This window comes from Budorcas taxicolor, chromosome 9, assembly GCF_023091745.1.
Source record: "Budorcas taxicolor isolate Tak-1 chromosome 9, Takin1.1, whole genome shotgun sequence".
NCBI classification, from domain to species: domain Eukaryota; kingdom Metazoa; phylum Chordata; class Mammalia; order Artiodactyla; family Bovidae; genus Budorcas; species Budorcas taxicolor.
Window position 1 is genome coordinate 52772578 of NC_068918.1, and position 13890 is coordinate 52786467.

At 36.2% G+C, this 13890-nt stretch overlaps 1 protein-coding gene across 2 annotated transcripts in view; it reads left to right on the plus strand.

Moving 5' to 3' along the window:
- Positions 1-13890, plus strand: part of RNGTT (RNA guanylyltransferase and 5'-phosphatase) — a 233538-nt gene that overhangs the window by 144411 nt on the left and 75237 nt on the right. For both annotated transcript variants that reach the window (XM_052645721.1, XM_052645722.1), the window contains exon 13: positions 6231-6331. In XM_052645721.1, coding sequence (XP_052501681.1) covers positions 6231-6331 — 101 coding nt within the window. The remainder of the gene's footprint in view (positions 1-6230; positions 6332-13890) is intronic.

Below are 13890 nucleotides of genomic sequence, written 5' to 3' on the forward strand. Positions count from 1 at the left end.
GGAGAAAAAGGAGAGTCAAAAGGGGAGAGAGCAATCAAGCCGGTAATCATACTCCTAAGTGAAAAGGGCTACTGAAGATTGGAGTCTTAAAGGTACAGAATTGATAACAAATACCAAAAAGCAAAGATTAAAAATCTAGAATAGACTCTCAAAAATACAATATTAAAAAACAAAATCTAAAAAGTTATAAAAAAAGATATGAAATTTCCTTTAAAAATAGGGTCTTTTTTTTTCAAGGTAATAGGTTTTAAATATGAAAATTAAAGGAGTAATAAAGAACATAAAAATTTTAAAAAATTTAAAAATGATAATAAAATATATCTAGGAATTTCTCTGGAGCTGTTGAGGGCAGTGTGGGGTCAGTTCAGTTTTAGATAGTTCCTTGTCCCAGCTTATACTTCTACTCAAGGTCTATAGGTCCCTTCCAATGTAGCCAGTGCTAACTACAGGGCTTTAATCTGTTGCAGCTATCACTTCCGAAGCCATTCCCTCTTCTTTATTTTGGCTTCCTTTGTTTGCAAGTCTCTTCAGTATCTAACTTCTGCCCTGACACAAGGGGGCGAAGGTGGTCATTTATTTAGGCTCACTTGTTCAGTTGTGCTGTGGGGAGGGAGGAACACTGCAAACAAATATCACTGGCATGTGTGGGGAGTGCTCGCAGTGTCTGGGCCACACTGGGTTTGTCCCCTGCTCACGGCGTGTGTGCTTTCCCGGTCTGTACTGATCAGGCTCCAGGTTGCTCTGCAGGGGAACTCTCTAAAGCGGGCCCTGGGTTGAGTACACTTCCCAGGTCTAAGCTGCTCAGGTTCAGGTTCTCAGGTACTCCACAAAGGCAGAGGCGGTTGGGCCTGCATGTTGTGCCCTTCCCAGGTCGGAGCAGCTTAGGCAACCAGGTGTTTGGCGAGTGCACTCTCCCCAGGTGCAATGTGTCTTATCACCTGCCTGGTCCCAGCTGCTTGGTTTCCTGGGTGTGCAGCGGGAACACTGTCTCAGGTGTGCCCTGTGTCTCCTCTGGGGAGCTGATTTCTGGTTGTGAACCTCCTGGCGGATGTCAACCGTCCAGGATCCCAGGAAGACTTGGTTAGCAACTGGGAGCCTGCTCACAGTTTGGTAGAGGATGTTGTCTCTGGGGCCGAGTTTTACCCTCGCCCTCCTGCTCTGGCTGTTGCCTCCCTGCCTCTGGTGGGGAATGGGCTGGTCTGCTGCCTGCTAGCTCTCCTGTGGTATTCACTCAGTCCTTTGTCTGGATATTTCATGTAGGTAGAATCATGCAATTTCTGTCCTTTTGTGTCTGGCTTATTCACTTAGCGTAGTTTTTGAGGTTCATTCATTTTGTAGCATGTATCAGAAATTCTTTCTTATTTTGTTACTGAGTGATATTCCATTGTATGTATATAGTGTACTTTGTCTGTTTTAATGTTGATGGAAACCTAGGTTGTTTCCACCTTTTGGCAGTTTTGAATAATGCTGCCATGTTGACTTGTCCTAGGTTTTGTTGGTTTTTTTTTCTTTGTTTTTTGTTTTGATGTAAATGGAATTGATTTCTTAGTTTCCTTCTTTTGTTCACTGCTGTTGTATAGAAACAACTGATCTTTTGTATTGACAATGCCACCAAAATATTACTTTAAAAGGAATAAATTTAACAAAAATTGTGCAAGACCTGTATACCAAAAACTACAAAACACTACTGAGAGAAATTTAGAAGTCATAACTAAAGAGATTGGCAGTGTTTGTGAATCGAAAGATTCAGTATTGTTAAGATTCTTCCCCCTTAACTGACCTGTTGATTCACTGTATTCTTGCTTAAAATCCTAATAAAGTTATTTTCATTGAGAGTGGCCAGGTAATTTTAAAATATATGTGGAAATACAAATCTACATTAGCTAAGAGACTTTGGAAAAAGAAGAACAAACTTTGAGGACCTGTGTACTCTTGTTTTAATACTTAATATAGAGCTATAGAAATCAAGACAGTATGGTGTAAGCAGGAAGAAAGGCGTACTTATCAATGCAACAGGTTAGCAAGAATCGAAATACGTCTATATCCATAAGCAATTTCTTTTTGGCAAAGATGCCAGGGCAGTTCAGTGAGGGAAGGATAGTCTTTTAACAAATGGTGCTGTATCACTTTGATATCCATCTGTCAAATAGTGAACAGTCCCTTACTTCACACCACATAAATAAATTAACCTCAAATGGATCATAAAAATAAGAACACAATGAAACTTCTGTAAGAAAATGTAGTGGAAAATTTCAGTAACCTTAGGATAAGCAAAGGTTCCTTAAAAAGGGCACAAAAAGCACAAATTTTAAAAGTTTAAAGTTGATAATTTGAAAAGATGCTCAGCATCACTAATCATCAGGTAAATGCAAGTCAGAAGCACACTGGTATATTACCTAACACCAGTTAGGGTGGCCATTATCAAAAAGTGAAAAGATAACATGCTGGTGAGAAAGTGGAGGAAGGGAACCTTTCTGCACTGTAGGTAGAAATGTAAATTGATATAGCTCTTATGAAAAATAGCATGGAGTTTCCTCAAAAAATTAGTAATAGAGCTGCCATGTCATTTAGCAGTCCTGCCTTTGGATATGTATTCAAAAGAAAGAAAATCAACATCCTGAAGAGGTACTTGCATTTCCATCTTTACTGCAGCAATATTCACAGTAGCCAAGATGTGGAAATAACTTGTCTGTCAGAGGATGAATGAGTAAAGAAAATAATGGTATACATGTACAATGGAATATTATTCAACCTTAAGAAAGAAGAACTTCAGCCAGTTGTGACAACATGGATGAACCTGGAGTACATTATGCTAAGTGAAATAAGGTCTCACTATATATGGAATCTTTAAAACAAAAAAAAAAGTCAAGTCAGAGTGTGGAATGGTGGTTACCAGAAGCGGTGGGTAGGGGACGAATGGAGATATTAATCAAAGGGTAGAAACTTTCAGTTATAAGATGAGTAAGTTCTGGAGACCTAATATATAGCATGGTACCTGTGGTTAACAATAAAATATACTTGGAATTTCCTAAGGGAATAAATCTTGAATGGTTACACACAAAAAAGTAACTGTGAGATGATGGATATGTTTATTAGCTTGATTGTGGTAATCATTTCACAGTGTATACATATATCAGAACACCATGTTATAGACCTTAAATTTTGTATTTCTCAATCATACCTCAGTAAAGCTGGAAAAAAATAGGTGATTTTGAGTTCATTAAAATATATTCAAAAGAAATATATTTTGTTAAGAAAATGAAAAGACAAGACAAAAACTGGTAGAAAATATTTGCAGAACATCTATCCAAACAAGGCTGTTTATCCAGAATATATAATATAAACAACTCTTACAGGTCCATTATAAGGAGATAACCCAGTAAAAATAAGGGTAAAATTTTGAACAGGTATCTCACCAAAGAAGATACACAGATAGCAGCCAATAAGCAACTTAAAAGATCTTCAGCATCTTTTGTCATTAGAGAAATGCAAACCAGAATTATGAGACATACTTTAGAATGAAAATTTTAGAATTAAAAAGACCAGCAATACCTAGTTTGCAGTAGATGCAGAGGAAATTGATCTCTCGTATGTTACAGCTAAATCAAATCCCTTATGATTATACAGTGGAAGTGAGAAATAGATTTAAGGGACTAGATCTGATAGACAGAGTGCCTGATGAACTATGGACAGAGGTTCATGACGTACAGGAGACAGGGATCAAGACCATCCCCATGGAAAAGAAATGCAAAAAAGCAAAATGGCTGTCTGAGGAGGCCTTGCAAATAGGTGTGAAAAGAGAAGTGAAAAGCAAAGGAGAAAGGGAAAGATACAAGCATCTGAATGCAGAGTTCCAAAGAACAGCAAGGAGAGAGAAGAAAGCCTTCCTCAGCGATTAATGCAAAGAAGTAGAGGGAAACAACAGAATGGGAAGACTAGAGATCTCTTCAAGAAAATTAGAGATACCAAGGGAACATTTCATGCAAAGATGGGCTTGATAAAGGACAGAAATGATATGGACCTAACAGAAGCAGAAGATATTGAGAAGAGGTGGCAAGAATACACAAAAGAACTGTACAAAAATGATCTTCACGACCCAGATAATCACAATGGTGTGATCACTCACCTAGAGCCAGACATTCTGGAATGTGAAGTCAAGTGTGCCTTAGAAAGCATCACTACGAACAAAGCTAGTGGAGGTGATGGAATTCCAGTTGAGCTGTTTCAAATCCTGAAAGATGATGCTGTGAAAGTGCTGCACTCAATATGCCAGCAAATTTGGAAAACTCAGCAGTGGCCACAGGACTGGAAAAGGTCAGTTTTCATTCCAATCTCAAAGAAGCAATGCCAAAGAATGCTCAAACTACTGCACAATTGCACTCTCACACGCTAGCAAAGTAATGCTCAAAAGTCTCCAAGTCAGGCTTCAGCAGTACATGAACCATGAACTTCCAGATGTTCAAGCTGATTTTAGAAAAGGCAGAGGAACCAGAGATCAAATTGCCAACATCCGCTGGATCATGGAAAAAGGAAGAGAGTTCCAAAAAAACATCTACTTCTGCTTTATTGACTATGCCAAAGCCTTTGACTGCGTGGATCACAATAAACTGTGGAAAATTCTTAAAGAGATGGGCATAACCCTAAGGATACCACCAGAAAATTACTAGTTAGTCGATGAGTATAGTAAAGTTGCAGGATATAAAATTAATACACAGAAATCCCTTGCATTCCTATACACTAACAATGAAAAAACAGAGAAAGCAATCCCATTCACTATTGCAATGAAAAGAATAAAATACTTAGGAATAAATCTACCTAAAGAAACAAAAGACCTATATATAGAAAACTATAAAACACTGATGAAAGAAATGAAAGATGACACAAATAAATGGAGAAATATACCATCTTCATGGATTGGAAGAATCAATGTAGTGAAAATGAGTATACTGCCTGAAGCCATCTATAGATTCAGTGCAATCCCTATCAAGCTACCAAAGGTATTTTTCACAGAGCTAGAACAAATAATTTCACAATTTGTATGGGAACCCCACAAACCTTGACTAGCCAAAACAATCTTAAGAAAGAAGAATGGAACTGGAGGAATCAACCTACCTGACTTCAGACTATACTACAAAACTACAGTCATCAAGGAAGTATGGTACTGGCACAGAGACAGAAATATAGATCAATGAAACAAAATAGCCCAGAGATAAATCCATGTACCTATGGACACCTTATCTTTGACAAAGTAGGCAAAAATATACAATGGAGAAAAGACAACCTCTTTCACAAGTGGTGCTGGGGAAACTGGTCAACCACATGTAAAAAAATGAAACTAGAACACTTTCTAACACCATGCACAAAAGTAAACTCATATAGATTAAAGATCTAAATGTAAGACTAGAAACTATAAAACTCTTGGAGGAAAACATAGGCAGAACACTCTGACATAAATTACAGCAAGATCCTCTATGACCCACCTGCCAGAGTAATGGAAATAAACACAAAAATAAACAAGTGGGACCTAATTAAGTGTAAAAACTTTCGCACAATGAAGGAAACTGTAAGCAAGGTAAAAAAGGCAGCCTTCAGAATGGAAGAAAATAATAGCAAATGAAACAACTGACAAAGAATTAATCTCTGAGATATACAAACAGCTCATGAGGCTCAATACCAGAAAAATGAACAACCCAATCAAAAAGTGGTCCAAAGAACTAAATAGGCAGAATTATTTTTAAATGACCAAACTTCCTTTAAGTTGTAGTGAATTGTAGGGAGTAACAGGTTTTATTATTTTTCGAAACTTTCACAAACAAGTATATATGTGTCATTATTTTTCAAAACTTTCACGAACAAGTATCTATGTGTTTTGGCAGGGAAGAGAGAAAGGCTATCCGTAAGATGTTGGCTATCTAACGAATAGTGTGTGTGCATGCTAAGTCGCTTTACTCTTTGTGACCCTATGGACTTTAGCCCGCCAAGCTCCTCTGTCCATGGAATTCTCCAGGCAAGAATACTAGAGTGGATTGCCATGCCCTTCTCCAGGGGCTCTTCCCATCTAACTCATGAGTGCCGATATCTAACTTTACTCATCAGTTGACAATAACAAAGATTATAGTAAAAGAAGATGTGATTTTGCTTAATAAAAAGTAATTGTTATTATATTTAGTATATCAGATGTATAATCTTTAGCTTCTTATTAACTATTATCCTCATTGTCATCACTTTAGAAATACAAACCTGGTCGATGTGATGATATTTTGAAATGGAAGCCTCCCAGTCTGAATTCTGTGGATTTTCGCCTAAAAATAACAAGAATGGGAGGAGAAGGGTAAGTATGCATGTTTGATTCCCCATCATTTCTATATGTAATAATACTTTTACTATTCCTAGGTACTTACCCAGAAGTTATGAAAACAGATGTCCACATAAATGTTTATATTATATAAAGCTTCACTGTTTATCTGGTATTTTACATATTCCTTCAAAATAAAGTAAAATACTTTCCCAGAATACTTTATATATGTATACTATAAATCTGTCTCATTTTCCCAGATTATTTCTTTGATATGTTACAGCTCATATTTTGTAGCATCCTTTAAAATTGACCAATTTTAGTCTTAAAAAAAGTTATTTCTAATATTAACACAATAAACTTCATTAAAATATAAAAATGAAAATAGATTTTACTTGAAAATAATCTAGTCAAGTGAATTATAAATGTAAGATATTATTATTATTATTGAACGTTTTAAAACAAGCCATTTTTCCTTTGAAGGGAACTGCTTCATGTTTGCATTTGCATAGCAAAAACTTATTTATACTTTATTGGGGTAGAGTTTTAATTGTAGAATTTCATTAAAATTTTTCATAATGTCTGTTAAGTGTTAATTTCATGTATTGGTTAATCTTCATACATGACTTCATTGGTTGGTTGTTGTTGTTGTTAGTTACCAAGTCATGTCTGACTCTTTTGCGACCCCAGGCTCCTCTGTCTATGGGGTTTCCCAGGCAGGAATACTGGAGTGGGTTGCCATTTCCTTCTCCATCATTGGTTGCTACTTTAGAATAAAAAAAAAGAAACATGCTTTAGCATTAATAAATATTTTCATTGTTTTTCCAAAGCCTTGTTTTATTTTACCTGTTCCACAATTTTTTATGGCATCTTATGTAAGTAAATGCATAATAACAAAACAAGAAATGTTTAATCAAGGAAATCCTAAAGAGAAAGTATATATGATAAGATTGGCAGAAAGCTTAAAAATGTACCAGTGCATGCCATGAAATGCATGCACTTTTTATTTGCCAAAGGTAAACCACAGGATTGGTTTTTTGTAGCTAATAGAATGAAGGGTAGACAATGAGTTATGTGACTGCAGATTCCAGAAGATTAAGTCTCTTAAGAGATTATACGTTTTCAAATAATGATACTGTGTAGGGTGATGAATCCTAACTAAAAAGAGAGAGTTTATTAAGTTGTATATCAGTTTTTAAAACATAGAGTAGTTAATATTTTATGTCCTTAAAGGAGAGTTTGTGACTTAATAACAAAGTACTGTTTAGCCAGAACAACAATCTGGGACCTCAAATAGTGTTGTTTAGGTATTTTACTCTCTATTGATCTGGTTTAATCCAAAGATAGAATTGGATAGAATATATATATTCTATAGAATAATGTAGAAGATTAGATAAAAGAAATAATATTCATAATCTAGGATATCTATATGCTGGATATCTGTCAGGAAGAATAATCTTTAGTTTACTATTTATCAATACTTAGCTATGCATTGATATTAATATCAATTAACCATTTATTAATTATTAACCAGTATTCTCACTACAACATTGTTATTGTAACACTTAACTACTAATAAGATGACTAAATATTATTAATATTTTCTGGAAACTGCCCCCAAACACATTCTACCTCCCCTCATATATATAAAATAACGCTGTCTTTGGATAAATATTGCTGAGTAGTAAGCTCAAGACTTATTCTTCCTGATGAAGTGTTGGGTGTACAGGTATTCTGGGTTGCCAGTTCACTTTAGAACCTCCAAATCAGCAGTCATGCAAGATGATGTTCGTATGTCTTTCTGGAAGTGCCTTGGAGAATACCATCTCTCTTCTAAATAGCTGTGGCTGAAGAATTAAGTCTGCATGCATCTTTTTTTTCCCTTAAAAGACACAAATGAATACGGTTCTTTGGAAATAAGACTTCAAAGATAAAGTGAAATTTGTGAAATTGCTTCATTGCTAAATCCTCTATTTTACTTAAATCTCTATAATATTTAGTTAAGTATAAACCTTTCTGTGATTTTGTTGATTGTTTCATTGAGTTTTGAAACACATGCCAGTCATTTTGTTTGGCTTTCTAAGATTGCAGTTCTTAGCAGCACTTAAAAGCTATATGAGGCTACATGTGGAATGACCATTTTTCTAAGTATTAAAAATGATATTAATTTTTTCCTTTATTTGTCTATTGCAATTGAATATGACAAAGTATAATTTAGTAGTTTGTCATTTGCTTCTATTCTTAGTATGTTTTAATATATGTATATTTTTAATTTTACCTATCTGCAATGTCTTCTTATAAGAAAAAATGAATTATCTCTTATTCTAGTACCTCTTTAAAACATACCGAAATATTAGCATTTAAGATGATTTTTCTTATAGAATTAAGCAGCTTACATTGATGTAGGTACATAATTTATATATGTAACATGAGTGTCAGTTTTCAAAAATGGAGTATTTAATATGAACTATAAAGTGATAAATATTATATTAAATATGTATTATTCAGTTAGCTGGAGTAATATCCTTTTTTTTCCCATGGAGAGAATGTTATGGATGATAGCAGTTTTCACAAAGTAAATGAGTTTGTATCTAATGCTTATGTTAGATGCGATATGTCAGAGAGCATTATGGGGGAATATACCTGTAATAGTTTGAGAGGAATGTAGCCATGTCTCTGAATCATAAGAATCATAACATGTGACTAGTGAAGTGGACTAAAATATTTAAATATCATAAGGCAAGCTAATTTCTTTTCTTTGTTCTGCTCCTATATATTTCTACAAAGTTAAGTATGGAATGGAATGTCTTGACAGGTATAATATAAATACCAATCTTTGAAAATGTCTGCAATGATTTTTTTCTTTTTGCAGACATTTGGTATTTTCACTTCTTGTAGTATCATTTCTGAAAATTTGAGCATATTAAGTTAATGTTGATTTATCATGGCCTAAAATAACTTGTGTGCATCTTAGCAGTATACATTGTATTGACATACAATACAGATTTTCATCAGAAAGCTATTGCATTGCTTTAAAATTATTGTGGGTTTAAATAATCTACAATCAAAAAATGTAGTCATTGTCAAAAGCTAGGATTACAAAGGTTGTCTGTATTCTGGAGAGTGCAAACACTTGAGTACAACAATGTCAGTGACTTAAAGTGAGCAAAATAACCTTATTATTTGTATAGCATAGTTTGGAGCACAGATTCTAGACCCAGGGTGCCTGGGCTTAAATCTTATTAACTGTGCTTTGAGCATATTCTTTATTTCTGTGCCTCAAATTCCTCATTAGTAAAATGGAAATTTTACTAAAGAGGAATCACCTTACTGATGCAATGGACTTCAGTCAGTTCAGTCACTCGGTCATGTCCGAAACTTTGCGACCCCATGGACTGCAGCATGCCAGGCTTCCCTGTCCATCAGCAACTCCGGAGCTTACTCAAACTCATGTCCATCGAATCGGTGATGCCTTCCAAGCATCTCATCCTCTATTGTCCCTTTCTCCTCCTACCTTCAATCTTTCATGCCATCAGGGTCTTTTCCAATAAGTCAGTTCTTGGCATCAGGTGGCCAAAGTATTGGAGTTTCAGCTTCAATATCAGTTCTTCCAATGAATATTCAGAACTGATTTCTTTTAGGATGGACTGGATCTCCTTGCAGTCCAAGGGACTCTCAAGAGTCTTCTCCAACATCACAGTTCAGAAGCATCAATTCTTTGGCGCTCAGCTTTCTTTAAGGTCCAACTCAGATCCATACATGAATCCTGGAAAAATCATAACTTTTACTAAATAGGCCTTTGTTGGCAAAGTAATGTCTCTGCTTTTTAATATACTGTCTAGGTTGGTCATAACTTTTCTTCCAAGGAACAAGAATCTTTTAATTTCATGGCTGCAGTCACCGTCTGCAGTTATCTTGGAGCCCAAACAAAGAAAGTCTGTCACTGTTTCCACTGTTTCCCCATCTGTTTGCCATGAAGTGATGGGACCAGATGCCATGATCTTAGTTTTCTGAATGTTGAGTTTTAAGCCAACTTTTTCACTCTCCTCTTTCACTTTCATCAAGAGGCTCTTTAGTTCTCCTTTGCGTTCAACGCCTTTTCTCCTTCACCATAAGGGTGGTGTCATCTGCGTATCTGAAGTTATTGGTATTTCTCCCAACAATCTTGATTCCAGCTTGTGCTTCATCCAGCCTAGCTTTTTGCATGATATACTCTGCTTATAAGTTAAATAAGCAGGATGACAATATATAGCCTTGACATACTCCTTTCCCAATTTGGATCCAGTCTGTTGTTCCATGACTGGTTCTAACTTTTGCTTCTTGATCTGCATACAGATTTCTCAGGAGGCAGATAAAGTGGTCTGGTATTCTCAATTCTTGAAGAATTTTCTACAGTTTGTTGTGATCCACACAGTCAAAGGCTTTGGCATAGTCAATAAAACAGAAATAGATGTTTTTCTGGAACTCTTGCTGTTTCAATGATCCAATGGATATTGGCAATTTGATCTCTGGTTCCTCTGCCTTTTCTAAAACCAGCTTGAACATCTGGAAGTTCACGATTCATGTACTGTTGAAGCCTGGCTTGGAGAATATTAAGCATTACTTTACTAGCATGTGAGATGAGTGCAATTGTGCAGTAGTTTGAGCATTCTTTAGCATTGCCTTTCTTTGAGATTGGAATGAAAACTGACCTTTTCCAGTCCTGTGGCCACTGCTGAGTTTTCCAAATTTGCTGGCATATTGAGTGCAGCACTTCCACAGCATTATTTTTCAGGATTTGAAACAGCTCAACTGGAATTCCATCACCTCCACTAGCTTTGTTCATAGTGATGCTTCGTAAGCTCACTTGAGTTCACATTCCAGGATGTCTGACTCTAGGTGAGTGATCACACCATCATGGTTATCTGGGTCACGAAGATCTTTTTTGTATAGTTCTTCTGTGTATTGTTGCCACCTCTTCTTAATATTTTCTGCTTCTGTTAGGCCCATACCGTTTCTATCCTTTTTTGTGCCCATCTTTGCATGAAATGTTCCCTTGGTATCTCTGATTTTCTTGAAGAGATCTCTAGTCTTTCCCATTCTATTGTTTCCCTCTATTTTTTTACATTGATCAGTCAGGAAGGCTTACTTATCTCTCCTTTCTATTCTTTGGAACCCTGCATTCAAATGGGTATATCTTTCCTTTTCTCCTTTGCCTTTAGCTCCTCTTCTTTTCTCAGCTACTTGTAAGGCCTCCTCAGACAACCATTTTGCCTTTTTGCATTTCTTTTTCTTGGGGATGGTCTTGATCACTGCATCCTGTACAGTGTCACAAATCTCCATCCATAGTTCTTCAGGCACTCTGTCTATGAGATCTAATCCCTTTGTCTATTTGTCACTTCCACTGTATGTTTGTAAGGGATTTGATTTAGGTCATACCTGAATGGGCTAGTGGTTTTCCCCACTTTCTTCAATCTCAGTCTGAATTTGGCAATAAGGAGTTCATGATCTGAGCCACAGTCAGCTCCCGGTCTTGTTTTTGCAGACTGTATAGAGCTTCTCCATCTCTGGCTGCGAAGAATATAATAAGTCTGATTCCAATATCAACCATCTGGTGATGTCTAGGTGCAGAGTCTTCTCTTGTGTTGTTGGAAGAGGGTGTTTGCTATGACCAGTGCGTTCTCTTGGCAAAACTCTTGTTAGCTTTTGACCTTCGTTTTGTACTCCAAGGCCAAATTTGCCCATTACTCCAGGTATCTCTTGACTTCCTACTTTTGCATTCCAGTCCCCGATAATGCAAAGGACATCTTTTTTGGGTGTTAGTTCTAGAAGGTCTTGTAGATCTTCATAGAACCATTCAACTTCAGCTTCTTCAGGATTACTGGTTGGGGCATAATGTGATATTGAATGGTTTGCCTTGGAAACAAACAGAGACCATTCTGTCACTTTTGAAATTGGATCCAAGTACTGCAGTTTGGACTCTTGTTGACTATGATGGCTATTCCATTTCTTCTAAGGGATTCTTGCCCACAGTAGTAGACATAATGGTCATCTGAGTTAGATTCACCCATTCCAGTCCATTTTGGTTCACTGATTCCTAAAATGTCTATGTTCACTCTTGCCATCTCCTGTTTGACCACTTTCAATTTTCCTTGTTTCATGGACCTAGCATTCCAAGTTCCTATGCAATATTGCTCTTATAGCGTTGGAGTTTACTTCATCACCAGTCACATCCACGACTAGGTGTTGTTTTTACTTTAGCTCCGTCTCTTCATTCTTTCTGGGGTTATTTCTCCACTGATCTCCTGTAGCATATTGGGCACTTACTGACCTGGGGAGTTCATCTTTCAGTGTCCTATCTTTTTTGCCTTTTCATGCTGTTCATGGGGTTCTCAAGGCAGGAATACAGAAGTGGCTTGCCATTCCCTTCTCCAGTGCATCACACTGGGCAAACTCCAGGAGATGGTGAGGGATTGGGAGGCCTGGAGTGCTGCAGTCCATGGGGTCGCAGAGAACTGGACATTATGGGGTGACTGAAGAACAACAACAGCACAAAATAGAAATTGGCCTCGTAAAACTTTTGTGAGGATTAAGTGAACTAATATATGTAAACTATTTTAGAACAGGTGGCACTTGGTAAGCATTTTTCTGTTTGTTATTGTTTGTGTTGTTTTCAGGTTAAGGCATCTATATTCATCCATAAGTTAAAAATCCATATTCCCTTTTTGCCAGTCCTATAGTTCTGTTGTTTGCTGAATTATCTGAATTCAGCTTTCTATGTGGATTACTTCCTGTTTGATTCCAATTTCTGTTAATTTTTCCCTCTTAAAGTGCCTATATATTCAGTGTATTTGTATAATTAATTATATAAATTGTTGAATATCTGGAGAGCAAGAGCATAACAAACATCAGAAAAGTTTTTACAGAAAGTTTTGATAGCGAATGTCTTAAAATAACGTTGTGATATGTATAATGGGTAAGAACATGAGTACCAGGACTGCACAGAACCAAATCCTAGCTCCACTACTTAACTTGCTGTTGTTTTAATCTTTTTAAGCTTCCTCATGTGTAAAATGTCCCCAGTAATAATGCTTAGCTCATAGATTTGTTGTGAAGATTTATTCATACTCTTTATTTAACTGTATGAGTAGACTGAGTAAATTCGAGTTCTGCCTGTATAGACTTTACAATTATAAGCTAGTAGGCTAAAATGCAAAAATAATTTTGCGTTATGAGGTTTTGTAGAATGAAAAAAATGGTGCATCTTATTAACCCAGCTCAGGTCTGGGCATTTGAAAGTGAGAAGTGCTAATAGCTTCATAACAAGCGCGGTGAGGTAAATGGAATCAACTACATGATTCTACTTTGCTTGAAAATGGATGAAAAATCCTCTTACTCTGACTAAAGTGATTTTTTTCTTTTATTAAGATTTATTCAAAGAAAAGAATGATTAATTCTATTAATATTTCTCATATTTACTTGAACTAGTCTTAGGATTTTAAGAAAGACATTATAGTGATAAGATATTCAGACTGTTGAAAAATGTTGTTGTGTTAGAAAGGATTAAGTCAGCGAGAATATAATAAAAAATTCTTCTTTGCTGAGCAGAGTTCCCC